Here is a 16,146-nt window from a genome sequence, read left to right as displayed (position 1 = left end):
AAACCAACACAGTCATTCAATGTTGTGACCTCAATGTCCTTCGTGGGTTATTGCAATGAAGCATCTCTTTAATGTCAGTATATACAAACATAACATGACACAGCGATCGAAAAAAAACACACAATTTTAATTGTATGGGTTCTGTAAAGTACCAAATACGTCCTATATGCACCCAAATACCTGTGGACCATGTCTTACAAATAAAATGTTAAAATTAACATTAGTGTCAAGTGGAATATCACAAACATCCTGGTAAAAAAATCACATTCTTAAAGCAAACATGTAATTATCAATGGCAGGTTACAGGAAACCATCCCATATGTGCATATATTTTTTAAACAGCAACTTAAAGACATGCAGACATTCGATTACCAAAATGAAATAAATATAACTATATAGGACAATCAAATCTAAGCATTACTATAAGCACTTAATTTAAGAACTTAGAAAGAAAATAACAGGTGATCGTCTTGAGAGGAAAGGATGCTTGCTGAGGACTAGTGAATAAATGCAATGTCTATATACATAAATATTTGTTTTGTACAGAAGGACAAGATAGTTCATTCAAAATCAAATAGTTTGTAGTTTAGCCTATCTACCTGAAAGTGTTAAGAAGTATATTCTGAAGTACCTGTTGAGGCTCTTTAATCCTCCTTTACTTCTAAATTGTGTTGTAGGCTAATACTGATAAAGTCCACCAGATGGCACTTGGAGGTCACTCAAACACCAGGACCAGAATAATAATCTATTCTTGTAATACAAAATCTTATTCTGAATAATCCTCAGACTAAGATCCACTAAATTAGACATTCCATCACTTTGTAACGCCAAATCCACTGCATCCATTGTGATAGGACTAACCAAAATTATGTTAAAACGAATAAAGGCCACAATAAATAAAGCAGTACATACATAATTAACAGAGGGCTGAAAATATTTGACTTTGCCATAAAAGGAGAAAAGGGTGCAAACGTACCTAAGTAGACTATATCTCAAGTAACAGGTGTAAGACTAATTTTCACCCTCATCTGTGTGGTCTGACTTTACTTTTTTGCCACAAAACCAACACATCTTACATTAAACCAAACAGTGGAACAGTTTGAATAATACTGAAAGCTTTACACTGGGGGTTGAATAAAAATAATTCAAGTATTTTGAGATAGAAATTGGGAAAGAAAGCAGAAAAATAAAAGAACAGTAACGAGGACTTTGAAATGCAGTAACGAGGACTTTGAAATGCAGACTATGAGGATCACACATAAACAGGAGGAAAAATGTATGACTTCATTTTTAAGACAGGAGGTAAACAGGTGCATGTGTCAACCCGTGTACTCACAAGGTCTAGACTGGTAAGAACCGAGTGGTTTGCAGGCCTGTCTGCATAGTAAACAATCCCAAAACATTTTGTAAGCACCAGCAACTGTTTTGATTGCTTCTATAGAAGCTAATAGATATTTATACATATTGCTGTTTCAGAAATGCTGCATAGCCTATCAAAAACAAAAACCCTGTTTAGTATTGTTTGTTGCCCAACTTGTTGCCCAAACTGCTTCACACTTAAGTTGCCATTGTTAGCAAGTGCAGAAACTTGGCAGAATGCAGCGGTGGGAGTGGGAGAATTACGGTAAGAAAACAGCGAAAAAGCATGTGAGCGAATAAGGAGGTGAGTTGGCCTGACAAACAGGTTTATCTCTGAATCAGCATTGTGGGAAAGATCATCTAATACCTGTCCACCAAAAATTCTCATTCAATTCCTGTTGTACTTCAGATAATATAATCCTGATTTTTATCTTCTTCAGCTTCTGAAACTGCCCGATCTGAACAAATGGCCCATTTGGTTACAAATGTAACCAAGACCACAACCCCCTAAACTGTCCAACTAGTCACTTCTTTAATCTCTTTACCACAAAGGCCACTTCACATTTACAAACAAATAAAAGTAGTAGGATAAGTATTTTACATGAGGATCCTTAAATGGAGATTTTATAACAGGATCACTGTTAAATGTGATGATGAGATCTCGGGATAAGGGGACAAAATAAAGCTTTAAGAAAATATGCCTGAGGTCGCAAACATCTTCAAACGAAACATCCATCAATAAGTTATTACAATGTTTAAGTGTGCTTGGCACCATAAACTAATATGAAAAGAAAAATAACACACTCCTCCTAAGTCACATCCTACACGCTGATACACTTATATTCACTCACTGTTATGAGTCAGGCAGTGACACACTTTAGACACCTTCTCAAACACAATCAATAAACAAATATATATATTTAAAAAAAAAAATAGTAAGGCATTCCACTGTGAATTATAAAGCTAAAAAAACACCAACTATATCAAGATGTCTCAGCTAATCGCTGCAAAAGCCCAGAGAACCCTGCAGCATGCTGGGATAGATCAGCTACTCTGTCCACCATTTCTTGCGTAGCGGGTACTGAAGGGTAATTCTGGGCCGCCCCCTTGGTTGCCACAACGACCGCTTTTAGAGCTTGACAGAGGCGTCCACTGGAGGTGGTGACCTGAGGAGACAAACAGCGGTTTGTGTTTTAAATCCGTTTTAAAAAACGTCACCTGTTTATTACTGCATTGCTGGAAAGTGACAAGTCAATGTGTTTATCAGCTTGTTCACTTCCCTGACTGTTCATGTTGTGTCTCGCCCTTGGGTTATTAACAGCCACAAGAGTGATATTCACAAGCACATAAGCATATATTAGGTGCGTCTAATATGATCTTGTTGTAGCATGAATCATTACTTACATTTGATATATCACACCCGGTTTTTAACAACATTACAAGAAAAAAGTCCAACAAAATTATCTAACCTTTGCCCTGAGATCCGAAGAGCTGAGGAGGCGCGCAAGTGTATCCCCAATAAAGACAAGTTTGTGTGCAGTTACAATAAGACTCTTCCCTCTGGAAACAAAGACTCGAGGTGGTTGGTTCCCTTGGACACTTGTGAACAGCGAGTCAATGGCATCAGCCAGGCATGAAAGATGAGAGAGACTTTGGGATGAATAGAACGAAAGAAGCTCTGAATCCTCCAGAGACAGTGAGACAGGTGGAGAGGGACTCAACTGTAGAGAAACAGAGATGTAGACTGTTTATATATGTACTTCAGCAGATGTGCAACAAACTTCTTGCTTCAATTGTGCAAGACGCTGAAAAACAAGACATGAGGCACTGGGCAGAGACGTCAGTGTGACGCATATGTGCATAGACTCATAATTAGGCCAAATGTGCGCGGACTGAACGCAAGATGGCATCCCGTGTGAAAGGCCCTTTAGTATGTGTGTTTAGGAACATAACACATAATCAAGGACTTACTTTATTGTCAGCTGTGGTGATAAGCTGTGAAGAACTGTGATCTGTGTGGCTGTCTAGTGGAGGCTCGGGCTTCCCCTAATTCACAACAACAAACAATGTAAACGTTCACAGAAAGAGAACTAAAGACCATATAAATGTTACAGCAGAGACTAATGCAGATACCACAGTATGAAAGGAGAAGTATAGAAACAAGACAGGAAATTAACATCTGTGGGAAAACGTTATATCAGACAACCTAAACCCTGTTCTTGATACAGACTTTGTGACATTAAAATTTAGAGCAATAATGTTGATGTGTGGGCGATACTCTTTGGCGGAGTTTGCCCCACTGTGCCACATGGGCTGCATGTGCAAACTTTTCTACAATTTCCCAATAAAAAGGTGTCTAACCTGCAGTTTGACGTATCCCACACTGTCACCAACAGGATATGAAGGCGGTGGAGTAGGAGTTAAACCAATCCCTGCATATTCATTCCCGTGTTCATCATCCTCCACCCTTCCTACAGTAGGGGCTAAGGAGACTGTTGCTGGGGGCAACGAGAAGGCCACTGGTGGTGGAGGAGGAAGCGGTCGTTCCTGGATCCAGCTGCCCTTTCGTGACCCCATATCTCCTGCAATGGGCTTGACCTCCGCCACCGGTAGAGCAGGAAGAGGTCTCCGGGACAGAGACTCCTGAGAAGGTAATCGGGGCCGTGCCTGCGTTTGAAGAAGTGTGGCGGAATCTTCCAGAGCACAACGGACCATCGCGAGTAGACCGTCAGCTGGAGGGGCAATGCCACACACTGACAGGGCAGGAAGTAGGTCTGAGAGACGGGTCCAAATCTGCTGCAGAACTGGAGGAACATCACTGAAGTGGCCAGCTTTCCAAGCAGAAAGGATTTCAGCCAGTGCAGAAGCTAAGTCTCTGGAGGGGGTGGTGGTGACAGAGGAGTAAGTCAGTGCGGACTGGACGAGAGCAGAGAGAGAGGCTTTCCACTGGATGTCCCCAGAGCCGGTGCTTGATATGGACAATCGACGCGTTGGGATTTCTAGAGTGAGTGCAGGCATGTCGTAGATGCCTCCGTCGACTTCCGATCCATCATCACAGGCTAGATCTTGCTTTCTTGGAGTGGAAATGGAATTAATCCCTGCAGTTAATCCCGGCATCTCGCCTGACTCCAAGGGCAACCCAGGGAGACTGGGAACACTGTAAACATCCTCATCCTCTACATCACCAGTCGCAGCGGCTGCACCTGAAATATTGTAGGTTTTCTGCTTATGCTCTGAAGAGGAATTAAGGGCCAGAGTGGGGACATCATAAATCTGTGAATGACAGAAAATGAGGAAATTACGCATAGTCCATAGTTTATCATTTGACAGTCTGAATCTCAGACTCCATTCAGTTCTACAATAACGTCATTATAAACCCATTATTCAAGTCCTGAGGTTGGCATGAGTTTAACAGTCCTTGCATTAAGCCTGAATTGTGCTCTATGTGTTTAACTTTTGTGTGGGAACACAAAGCCTTGGCTACTGGTCAATTTAGTATGTGTTCTCCAGTGCTACACAGTTGACCTTGTGAAGGTCTCTTATGTGTGGCCACCATCAATATGTAACTAGACTGCAAAGAAGTGACTTAATATATTGTACGTGAGGACTGGAGGAAAAGGACAGTGTCTATAAATCAAAAGCAAAACAGCATAATTGTATGGCTGTAACATTTATTTATCATGTTGGTTTTTGCAGTGGGGATTAAGAGGAATCAAAATGAGAGGAAAGGAGAAAGCATGTGGGTGGAGGGCTGAAGAGAGCAAGGACACTTGGGTCTGGCTAATCTGCCCAACTCGACAGGCGAGTGTAACTTGCGTGAGCAGAAGAAAAGTGCTGGATGGAAATAGCTCACAGCTGAAAAAAGGTGTGGTTGAAATGGATGAATAGGAGAGCTAGAGCAAGAAACACAGAACAAGAAAAACAGCAAGACGAAGAAGGAAACAGCAAGAGAGCCAACAAGATTATAGGCTGTTTGAGATGTATTCAGATATTTAAAAGCAGACAGTTTTGCACCCAAAAATAAACATGTCATGTCATTCAACATTTACTAAAAATATTTTCATGTTGATATTTAATTTGTAAATCTCATTTGTGTCTACATTTAAATATGCTGGATGAATATGCGTTGCACAAGGTTTGATGTCAAACAATGTGATGTAATGTGCCACTCACAAACATGCGGAAAAGAGATGAGGCCAAGATGAATAATGAATATAGTAAACAACTCATGCTTTTGACAAAAAACATTTGACATGATGGTTAAATGCTGACCATGTTTTTCCATTAAATGTGAACTGTTACAAAATGGATGACATGTCTGGTTTCTTACCTCAGAGGCCTGGTCAGTGTGTACAGCACGAGGGGTGTTATAGATCCCATCATCCTCCTCAGAAGGCACTACAGGAACTGAATGTTGCCACCTTTTTGTGGGAGGTGTATCGTATACCTAAAAAGTGCAAGGTTAAATATTAGAAACTATAATTAATTATTTTAAATCAGAAACCATATCTAACAATTTCCAAACAACTTTCTAGAGAGCATCAACTTTCCTCTGTCCTATCTGTTCTAATGCATCTTACCTCATCATTGAGTTGTTCTGAATTTGCATCTGCTTTTCTGGTCACTGCTTCACTGTTCTTTTTAATCTCGTTCACTTGTGCATTTCCATTTTTATTTCCCTGTCTCTCCTCCTCCAGCATCTGCGCCTGCGGGGATGCAAGGCTTGACTGGAGAACAGGTTTCATGGCTGGAACTGGGCTAGACTGAGGTAAATCTTTTCTGGTTACACTTCTAACTGGTGGTGCTGGCGGAGGGGGTTTGCGACCAAAGTTTGGGGAGCCTGGTACTCCGGACTTCCCCGTCCTGGCGAGTAGAGGGGATTCTCTCATGCCTGCTTGGGGCAGTTTTCCTCTGCCAGTAGGTGTTGAAGAAGTACCCTGTGGCTTCTGGGATCCTCTGCCAGAAGGAGGTGTTTGCTTAACATTCTGCCCCGATGTTAATGGAGCAGAGACTCCTAAAGTTCCAGAGGGATGTTTGCGCTCAGATTGAGGTGTCCTTAATATTGCTCCTCCAGGTGTGGTAGGGGTTTGGTACATGCTTGGGGCATCTTGGCCAGCCTTATTTTGGGCAGGATTAATAGGGGTAGTCATTCCTGGTACACACTGTCCTGCTACTGGGGCACCACTCGTAGGAGTCTGATATAAATTCTCATTGGTCAATGCAGTTACAGCTGGTCTAGGCACCAAGTAGCATCCATCGGAATGGCCTGCCCCTGCATCTTTTGTGGTCAAATACCTTGCCTCCCCTCCTGTTTCGACAGCAGACCTCGAAACAGCACTTGGACTCAGATATACCGAATCTGATGCCAATTCACCCTGTGATCTGTATTGTGCCGTCAGCGGGGCAGGTGAAGTGGGTGTCTGGTAAAAGGTCCCTGACTCCCCGCCCCGTCCTCTAAGAGAAGGGGAGCGGGGACGGCCTGCCACAGCCATATCCCCCCAGTCTGGACGAGGCCTGGTTCCAGAACTAGAGTGTGATCGTGGCCTTCCTCCATCAAGATGACGTAGATCTCCAGACCTGACTGGGACAGCTGCCGCCCCAGGGCTTTGGTAAACCCCTTCTGTCAAGCTGGGCGGTGAAAGATACACCCCATCTGCATCTTCAGCACTTAGTCCATTTAAACAACCTTGTTGGCTGGGTGACAGGTGGACTGAATCCACACTAGGAGCCCGTCGAGTTTCCATACATGTGCTTGGAGTGAGAGTCTGGGAAGTTAGGAGGAGACGTAGTCGGTTGGCAGGAGCAATGCCTTGCCGACCATGAAGGGAGCAAAGCCACCAGCCAGGTCCACCTTCCTGCTCTTGGTCAAGAACCATCAGGATATCACCTTTACGAAATGCCAACTCCTCTGGGGTTTCAGCAGCATTGTCAAAAAGTGCCTTTGCAAGCACAGTCTAAAAGACAGTAGAAGAGAATAAATATAAAACAAAACTCACAATTTGGTTAATTTAAAAAGAAAAAAATAATTCCACATTTTCATTTTAAATCAGCATTTCTAGATGTAATGTGGCCATTACAGTCCAGTGTCTGTTGAATTTCAATAAAATTAAACCTCAGGAGCGACATAAAGTCATTCAACAGTTACGTGCAGGACTGACAGCATGACAGGACACATGAAAACTGATCAAAATCAAGGTTATCACATAAAGAAATAATCTTTGAACTTTTCCTAAATACATATACAAATATCACTGTTGTATTGCTTAAGTTAAAAGTGAATATGAACTTGCAGTATTTGAGGTCTGAAAAAATACAGAGCCTATTTTTTAACCGGTTTATTTTCTGCAAATAAATGAAATGGAAACAATATTTTTATTTGAAATTTGGGAGAAATATTGTTAGTAGTTCACAGAATGAAACAAACCTTTTTACCTATTGTACCCAAACACAAACCTATAAATAGTAAATTCAGAAAAACTGAAATGATGCTTTGAAATGGTCTCTTTATTTTTTGGGCGAGTATATGTCAGAAATGTTTATGAAAAGGGTAGCTTGAAAGAAATGAGGAAGAGGAACCAATTAGAAGCCTTTCAGTAATAAATAAACGAACTTATCGTACAAGTCCTTATCAAGGATACAAAACATGAACCCATACATGCATTTAAAAATTACATAAATATTTGATAAAGAAATAAAGAAAAATTTTAGAAAGTGCAAGAAAGAAAAATGCAGATGCAGTGGTGCAGATCCCAACGTGACTGGAATGCCAGATTTCATTAAAGAGCTAGCAACAACATAATCCGGTTGTTGTTTAAATCCAGTGTCCTCAGCTCTGAGCCCTCAAATGACACGGACTGAGTTAGTAGGGGAAGTCAAAAAAAGGAAGCAAAACTTCAACTAGGTTTAATCAAGAGTTCAGTGAGCAACATTATTTTATGTTTGTTTAACAAACACATTGGACAGACCATCAGGACGACATCACAATGATGAACATCATGGCTGAATATCAAAAAATATATTTTGCCTCTGAGGACTCAAACATTCAAAGAGGAAGCATGGGCGATTATAAATCAGGTTAAGAAACAAAATATGAGTAGCGTTAAAGATAATCGCTGACCTATTTTCTTGTCATGCATAAACCCTAACAGAGAAGTGCTCTCTAGCAGATGTCGTGCATATAAGATAAACAGTTAGAATGATGTTACGGATGTCATGGGATAGCGTCATGGTCTTTTTGTATTCAGAAGCCCACACTGCGGCCCTCATGGTTCAATCAATATTGATAGAGAGAATGCATAAGTAAGGGCAGAGGTCTGTGATTATGGAAGAGAGAGAAATAGTGATTAAGGAAAAGAGCTGCTGAGTTAATGATAATGAGAAAGACTGGTGGGGGAGGGGTTCAACATCTGTCCCCCTGTTTAAGGTCCTTTTGTCATCCTCTTTTTACCTCTAATTTCCCTCTCATTCACTCATTCCCCACAGGGGATGTATTGCTCTGGGGCAAGCTGAGCCCCAGTACCAGCCCCAGTACTCCAACCCCCCAGATTGGACAGCAGAGAGATTTGATTTTACAGTGGTGCCTTGAACAGCAAAAACTATCAAGCAGTCACAGTCATTTTAGTCATTTTAAATGCAAAGACGCACACTCACTCACCGATAGCGACATGATTGAAGTCGTTTCTCCACAGTTTTTGGCTTTGTTAATTCTACATGGGCTCTCCTCTGAACTTGTGCCCCATTCACATGCAAACTGTGTCAGTCATCTGCATGTTTAACAGATCTGCTTTTCCATTAACCTGAAGCGTGCAGAGGAGGGAAATATAATGAATGGGCTTTATATCAAAAGTAATCAATTTCACCAAAGCATGACTACACAGAGATCTTTGCAATTTGTGATTTTCATCACATTTGACGTTGATCATGTATTTTGAACCCTGTATATAACATAAAGATATTTCAATGATAAATCCCATAATCTAACTGAGACTGTAATGTAATGAAGTCACTAGTGTTTTACAAATAGACTTTAGAGTTGTTAAAACATGTAAAGACAGTCAACTGCAGTGGTTAAACTAGTCAGACCAGCCATGGAGCTTCAGCGGCGAAGCGAAGACATAATTTCATGAAATTTCGTAATGTTCCTAACTTTTTCCAAGGCTGTCTTATATTTTGTTTTTAAATTTGGTTAACCTTGATTGGCCAGCCAACTGTGCTATATGAAATCATTACTTAGTAATTATGTGTTAATAGAGGACGAGACATCATTTCGCATTTATATGTATTCTTTTCATCATTTTACATTGTAATTTAAAGTCCTTGAATAAAAAATGTGCCTTAAATAAAAAATACAAATGTAAAATATGAACAGAACAGCTGTGACACAACAGCCTACAAAAGACTAGGACACTGGCCTTTTAAACACAAAACATATACATTATAGGTATGTCAATGCTTTAAATATATTTACAATCCTGTCTATATAGTCTTTTCCAACACTTTTTGAGTAGATTTAATTGCAGTATGCTGCATCAGCATAAAATTGACAAAAATCACAGTTTAAGCCACGTTTCGTTTTCCATCCAACGAACATGCAACCTCAAGGTTTCCTTTATGCAGCATAAACCCAGAGAGACAGACGGGACTAAAGGAACGGTCAAACAGAGAATATAAGAAAAAGCTCTCATGCTCCGGGTAAAACGATAACAGCTGCATAAATATTACTCTGGTGAAATGGGATGCTATGTATTTAAATCACAAAGGGACAAACGAACAGCGATACCTCAGTGTATGTGAACTAAATAAGCAATGCGCATCTTACCGTTCACATGTCTGTCAATATCACCTTCAAATACAGAAGTAGAGTCAAACCTCACTAATCATATCTCCTCAAAAGACTGCAATGCACGGCTGTTGTTTTTCTTTCTTTCTTTGGGGATACGCGTCTCGCTCCGTCAGGCTTCGCCCTACCCTGGCCTTCTTGGTTTTGAATTACAGTTGAGCGCATATGGTTGCTCCCCCCTCAATGTGCCCGACACAGCACGACTCTCAACAGTGCATTACGCCCTCTAGTGGATCGTGTATCTATCTATCTATCTATCTATCTATCTATCTATCTATCTATCTATCTATCTATCTATCTATCTATCTATCTATCTATCTATCTATCTATCTATCTATCTATCTATCTATCTATCTATCTATCTATCTATCTATCTATCTATCTATCTATCTATCTATCCGTAAGGCATGGGAAAATAATATATCAAAATAACTGAAAACTGATTATTACAGTAATAAAAAACAGAAGTAAAATATAATAAAATATTAATGAGCAGTACTGCATTAGTTATTAAACATGTAATATATGTATATCATATTCTGGTTTTTACATTTCTAGAGTGTAGTTTCTTTAGCATGCCTAAACACACAAACGCCACTTTTATATTTCTTAGCATAATGAAATTGCTGGTATTAGACTATTGCCTGCCTTTGATACCCTTTGATTTTGACTATGACTGAACACAGAAGAGCTTGTATTACCCTTAATTTACTGTAATACATATAGCACTGAAACAATATACTGTAGGTCCCTGCCCACTTCATGTGCCCAGTAATGCACTTCATACTTTTCTATGCACTTTCTAGACTAGAGAAAGTTGTTGCTGGCTGATGGATTGAAGACAAACTCTGTAAAAAGAAATAAGTAATAAAATAAACGTCAGAAAAGCAGAAGCTGAAATTATATGTTGTTACATAGTATTATCATGTGAGTGCTGAGGTAGCAAGGAAGGAATAGAAGGAAAGATGTGTTATAAGTATATTCTGTCCAAAGAGTGTAATATGTTGATATTGTAGGGCAGTTCAGAGGGATGTAGATGCATTTTTTTACATTTTTACAAAACGCAGGAGACAGAGGTAGGTAACACAATGTGTGGGCAGCGATGCTCTTTTCTGGCCTTTGTGCGGTATCTGGAGCAGCCAAACAAACAGCGCCATCTGATGCCTGACACAAGTTCAGTATAAATTGCAAGTAGGGGTCTACGCAGGTCGGAGAAATGGGCGTGTCGAAAGGTTTCTTCTTGGTCAAAGGTGCTCTTCCCTGGCATACCACACATACGTAGTTTCTTATAACAGGAAGAAGGTCGTAGTAAGGTGTGTGTAATGCAAAGTTTGCAAACTTGTGAACTTATGATCACATAAAAACTAAACATTTCTAAAAAAAAAAACATGATGCAATGTACAGCAGGTGGCAGTAACAATCCAAAGAAGTGAGCGGCTATTTAACAAGAAGAAGAACTTTTGCTTCGATCCGAAGTCCAAGCAGGATATAAATGCTATATATAACATAATTCCTGTTGTTTTCCGTTGAAGTGTAAAATCTAAATGTAACATACAATATAACTAAACAAAAGTAAAGTATTGAGCGACCACTAAATATGTAGTTTTTTATTATTTTGTAGCATCTGCTTTGTGTTTTAGAGGGTATATTACATTACTGACTATATATGGATCGGTTCAAACGAACCGAATCACTTAATCAACGCGACTTATATTTAAAATACTTTTGATAAAAAGATTAAAAGACTTAAGATCATTTGCAGCCACATATGTCCGAGCTTAGTTAACATAACACAACCCTTCCAGGCTACAAACCACTTTTGACGTTACAAAGATTCGTCAGCTAAAACGAATCCCTGGCAGTTTATGAAGCACTGAATCGAAACAAATGATTCGTAAACGTTTCGAAGCTTCATGAAGTAGGCTTGATCGCACCCAGCAGCTACTTTGCCCCCAGAATATCTCCGCACGTCACAGGTAAAGCTTGCTTGTTCAACTCATAGTTTATCATACGTCTTGTTTAGCTGGGTTTAATGGCAAACAACTATTTGATTAGCTATTTGGTCGCTAACGGCGTTTTGTTGTTAAGTCAGGATGCAAAGCTTTATTTAACTAACGTTACTTAACAGTAAGCACAACAACCTATTGGACAGTGAAACTATTTGTGGAAACACTTGTTGTTACGGAATATAATCGTTTTATTAATGCTAAAGTGAAAACCGATCTATGTATATGTCCGTAAGTTTCATGACCTGTCACCTAATGGCCTACTTGAAGTGAGTTGTAGCAATACAAGTCTCGAGTCTTATCTGTGGTAAATTCTTAATACTGCATGAAAATATATTGTATCTTATCTCAAGGCAATGTTGAAAGCTTTAACCAAGTTGAATCCTATTGCTGGTATAAGAATGATGTCCCACCACAGCCCCCTATCAGGAAAAGTTGCTATAGTAACTGCATCCACAGATGGGTATGTTATTACATCCCCCCTCTAAGCCTATGTTATTTTTCCAGATGTTGAAGAGATTAAATTAAAGACTTATACAAAAGACTTATTTTAATAATAATATAATTTAAATATTTACATCGAAAAATGTTTTCACAATAATGATGTAACAAACCTTGATTTTTTTTAGAATTGGGCTTGCAGCTGCAGAGGCTTTAGGCCAGAGAGGAGCACATGTTGTTGTTAGCAGTCGACGACAGACCAACGTTGACAAGGCTGTATCGCTCTTGCGCAGTAAAAACATACAAGTGACAGGGACCACTTGCAACGTGGGAAACGCAGAAGACAGAGAGAAGCTCATAAACATGGTGAGTATTTTTTGCTAAAACATGAATATGAGATGATTAGATGTACTGAAGGCTTTGGGAGGGAATAGAAAGGTTATATATGCTGCATATATACAGCATTATATGCTGCTTTAAAATGTTATTGTTTACTCGGAGTATGTTATTTTTATTGCAGACAGTTGAGCAGTGTGGTGGTGTGGACATGCTGGTGTCCAACGCAGCTGTGAACCCATTTTTTGGGAACATATTAGACTCCACAGAGGACGTCTGGGACAAAGTATGACAGAGTTCAAAAACTTAAAGATCGCGTATCACAGGCAGTTTCTGCCAGTCTCATATTAATCTTGAGTGCCTATACAGTAGTATTGCATACGTCGTATCTTCGAAGAGTATTTAGTTTGATCAAATTTATAAAAGAGAGATACAGCTGTACGATTATTTCCGGAAAAACACGAGCTGCTAGAGGTGGGACTAGTGGGGAGAGTGGTATGGAACTACAGCACGAGCAAGCAACACATCATCCCTTCGTGTTTTTTACATTATGCACGTACACGCCGATTGCCAACAAAACACAGACGTATGACTTAGTTTGACTTACCACGTGCAGTTCATGTCCGGCATCTTTTAGCGCTGGGACCACTCCATCTCTCAATTTCAAACGATCTCCAAATCCAGCGTTATATCCACCGTTTATATAACATCCATCACTGAAATGCCGTGAACAAACAGACACACATAAACGTCACTATCGCAGAGTAACGAGCTGCAGCGCAGATAACCTTGATGGCAGAGCCATTGAGAGAGAGAGTCGCGTCAACTCCGTTGACTCCAACGGAACAGTTTTTTCACAGCAATGGAGGCTCTCAATAGTTCCCGGAAGTTACTAGTTACGCATGGAGCTGCGACTAAGCAGACCAACTGAGGAAAACTTTTAACCCATTTAAGGACGAAAGCCATTTAATGAATAAAAAAATGAAAGAAATAAAGCATTTAAAGAGAAAACATAACTTACTGGAACTATCAGAAGGCTCCATGAATCACGTGACGCTCCAGCGTTTTGGACTTCCGCTGGCAGAACTCTCTCTCTCAATGGCTCTGCTTGATGGTAAACGGGTCTCGCTCGTCGGTTGGCTTGTGGGCGGGCTCTTTCGCCTTGCTTTTGGCCAATAAAAGGAATAGGATCTCTTTGATGACGCGAGGATCCAGAATTAGAAAAAACTTTCCGAAACAAGTTGGAGTTCTGAGGGAGTGTATCAAGTACAGAAATACTATGTCATACGTCCAACTCGTTTTTTAACAAGTTGACCATGTTAAGCATGAGAAGCCAGCACGTTTATCAGTGTAAAGAAGTCAGAATGCATGACATAGCATAATAGCTCCGCTTTAACATTTAAAAGCGTAACAATGACGGTTTCGATTGAAATTCATAATTCCAGTGAGTATTTTGTTGAAACTTTACTAAGTTGCTTATGCAGAGCATAACATTATTTGCTTTTTCTTAGATACTCGGAGTGAATGTGAAATCTTCATTTCTACTGACCAAACTGGTTGTGCCTTACATGGAGAAAAGAGGGTGAGTGACAAGCACACGGTTGTGATATATAAAGCAGAAGTGTTGCCAGATAAACATTTATATCTGAGCCTAATGTAGGTATCTTTTAATTTCAGGGGTGGGTCTGTTGTGTTTGTGTCTTCTGTAGCAGGGTACCAGCCAATGCAAGTATGAACACAAAGTTACAATGTACATTCTTTAATCATGTAACAAACTCTGGCCAAATTATTGGTATTACAATAGAGTAAGGCTATGCAGTATGACTGTAATAATTACAAAAAACAGAACAATGTGAAAATATAAAGTGGGATGTGTCATAAAACGTTGACATGAGGAATCATGTATTAAGGGGTTTAGTTAGGTTTAGTTATTTACAGCCAGTTACAAAAAGATTCCAGTGTTTTTTACTTTTTCAACAGCTGCTATTGATGTCACTCTTACTTTTTTTTACTTCACTTTAAGGGTCTGGGCCCATACAGCGTGAGTAAAACAGCTCTGCTTGGTTTAACCCGAGCTCTTGCTCCTGATCTTGCCCAGAGTAACATCCGAGTCAACTGCGTTGCCCCTGGCATCATCAAGACACGTTTCAGCTCAGCAGTAAGATTTTTTTTAACATTTTATGGCTTGGGAAGTTCGCACATGCATGATGAATGAACATTGCATAATGATATGTTTGGTCCGAAGACATGCAAGAACCAATGAGGTTTTGATGTTATTAACTGCTCTGTATGAATTCATCAGTGATTGCATTGGTATTTGGCCCACAACATTTGCTACAATGTGTGTGGAAAAATCATATCTAGTGAATTGACAAAGAAAGCTGGAAATAAAGTTGGAATTTGAAATGTAGCTGTACTGTCAGTTATAGTCTCTACACTCATTATAATGAGTGTATAATCGTACACAGTATAATCGTTTCTGTGTTTGAGAAATGAGCGTTGCTTCTGTTCTTTTGTAGCTGTGGGAAAGCGAGAGCATGACGGAAGAAGTCCTGAAGCAAACAAGCATAAAAAGGTCCGTACAGTTACTGCCCTTGTAAAGACATAATGTATGATAGAAATGTTTTACATTTACAGTGAAATACAGCGCAAACAATCATATGTGGAGATGACTCAGAAGAGGTTAACACTGCAACAACTGTACACAATTCTTATTGAGAAATATACTTTTGGAATCCCTCCAATTTATTATGTTTATGCCTTGATGTTTTAGACTTGGCGAACCAGAGGACATAGGCGGTGTGATTGCATTCTTGTGCTCAGACGATGCCTCATACATCACAGGAGAGACCATCACTGTAACTGGAGGCATTAACTGCAGACTTTAAGTGCCGCTGTTATCATATACAGTAATTACACCGTATATGTACAGAATGTCTTTCAGAGGAACCTTCCACTTGTATTCAACACATGACTGTAACAATTGATGTGAAAATACATTACTATTCTAAAACACATGATTGGAATAAGTGATTTTTGCTAATTTTGTACATGTTCATTTACAAGTAGTTTAGGGTTTTTTTTTGTGCCATTTCATAAATACATTTTTATGATTTTACAGTTGCTCATGATTCTTGGAATTCCTTGGAACATACCGAATGCAAT

At 39.7% G+C, this 16,146-nt stretch overlaps 2 protein-coding genes across 3 annotated transcripts; one reads left to right on the top strand and one right to left on the bottom strand.

Annotated features, from left to right (window-relative positions):
• Positions 1-22: 22 nt before the first annotated feature.
• Positions 23-10,382, bottom strand: efs (embryonal Fyn-associated substrate). The gene is made up of 8 exons (XM_057329830.1): positions 10,178-10,382; positions 9,014-9,155; positions 5,940-7,313; positions 5,690-5,806; positions 3,721-4,632; positions 3,331-3,405; positions 2,829-3,080; positions 23-2,525 (listed from the first exon to the last, which is right to left on the bottom strand). Exons 2-8 carry the CDS (start codon positions 9,023-9,025, stop codon positions 2,343-2,345), a joined length of 2,925 nt encoding a protein of 974 aa, XP_057185813.1. The 5' UTR covers positions 9,026-9,155; positions 10,178-10,382; the 3' UTR covers positions 23-2,342.
• A 1,296-nt stretch (positions 10,383-11,678) lies between these two features.
• Positions 11,679-16,029, top strand: dhrs4 (dehydrogenase/reductase (SDR family) member 4). Of its 2 annotated transcripts, none has more exons than XM_057342180.1 (9): positions 11,679-12,174; positions 12,605-12,667; positions 12,834-13,011; positions 13,166-13,267; positions 14,493-14,563; positions 14,659-14,710; positions 15,005-15,139; positions 15,501-15,556; positions 15,755-16,029. In XM_057342180.1, the coding sequence occupies exons 2-9, from the start codon at positions 12,606-12,608 to the stop codon at positions 15,867-15,869; spliced, it is 771 nt and encodes a 256-aa protein (XP_057198163.1). In that variant the 5' UTR covers positions 11,679-12,174; position 12,605; the 3' UTR covers positions 15,870-16,029. The 2 variants fall into 2 exon arrangements, with proteins under 2 accessions (XP_057198163.1, XP_057198157.1); XM_057342174.1 differs by having other exon boundaries at positions 11,680-12,174; positions 12,558-12,667; positions 15,755-16,027.
• Positions 16,030-16,146: the final 117 nt, after the last annotated feature.

Source organism: Triplophysa rosa, linkage group LG1 (assembly GCF_024868665.1).
Source record: "Triplophysa rosa linkage group LG1, Trosa_1v2, whole genome shotgun sequence".
Lineage (NCBI taxonomy): Eukaryota > Metazoa > Chordata > Actinopteri > Cypriniformes > Nemacheilidae > Triplophysa > Triplophysa rosa.
Note: the sequence above shows the minus strand (reverse complement) of the source record. Positions and strands in the feature narration are given on the sequence as shown.

What these genes read in the sequence shown, in the direction of transcription:
- efs (XM_057329830.1), bottom strand. An exon ending in TGGGATACGTCAAACTGCAG is followed by an intron (nt 3,406 to 3,720) that starts GTTAGACACCTT and finishes GTTGTGAATTAG; the next exon opens with GGGAAGCCCGAGCCTCCACT. An exon ending in CTTCGGATCTCAGGGCAAAG is followed by an intron (nt 2,526 to 2,828) that starts GTTAGATAATTT and finishes TTGTCTCCTCAG; the next exon opens with GTCACCACCTCCAGTGGACG.
- dhrs4 (XM_057342174.1), top strand. Translation starts at nt 12,561, where the DNA reads ATGTTGAAAGCTTTAACCAAGTTGAATCCTATTGCTGGTATAAGAATG. An exon ending in GTAACTGCATCCACAGATGG is followed by an intron (nt 12,668 to 12,833) that starts GTATGTTATTAC and finishes GATTTTTTTTAG; the next exon opens with AATTGGGCTTGCAGCTGCAG. An exon ending in GAGAGAAGCTCATAAACATG is followed by an intron (nt 13,012 to 13,165) that starts GTGAGTATTTTT and finishes TTTTTATTGCAG; the next exon opens with ACAGTTGAGCAGTGTGGTGG.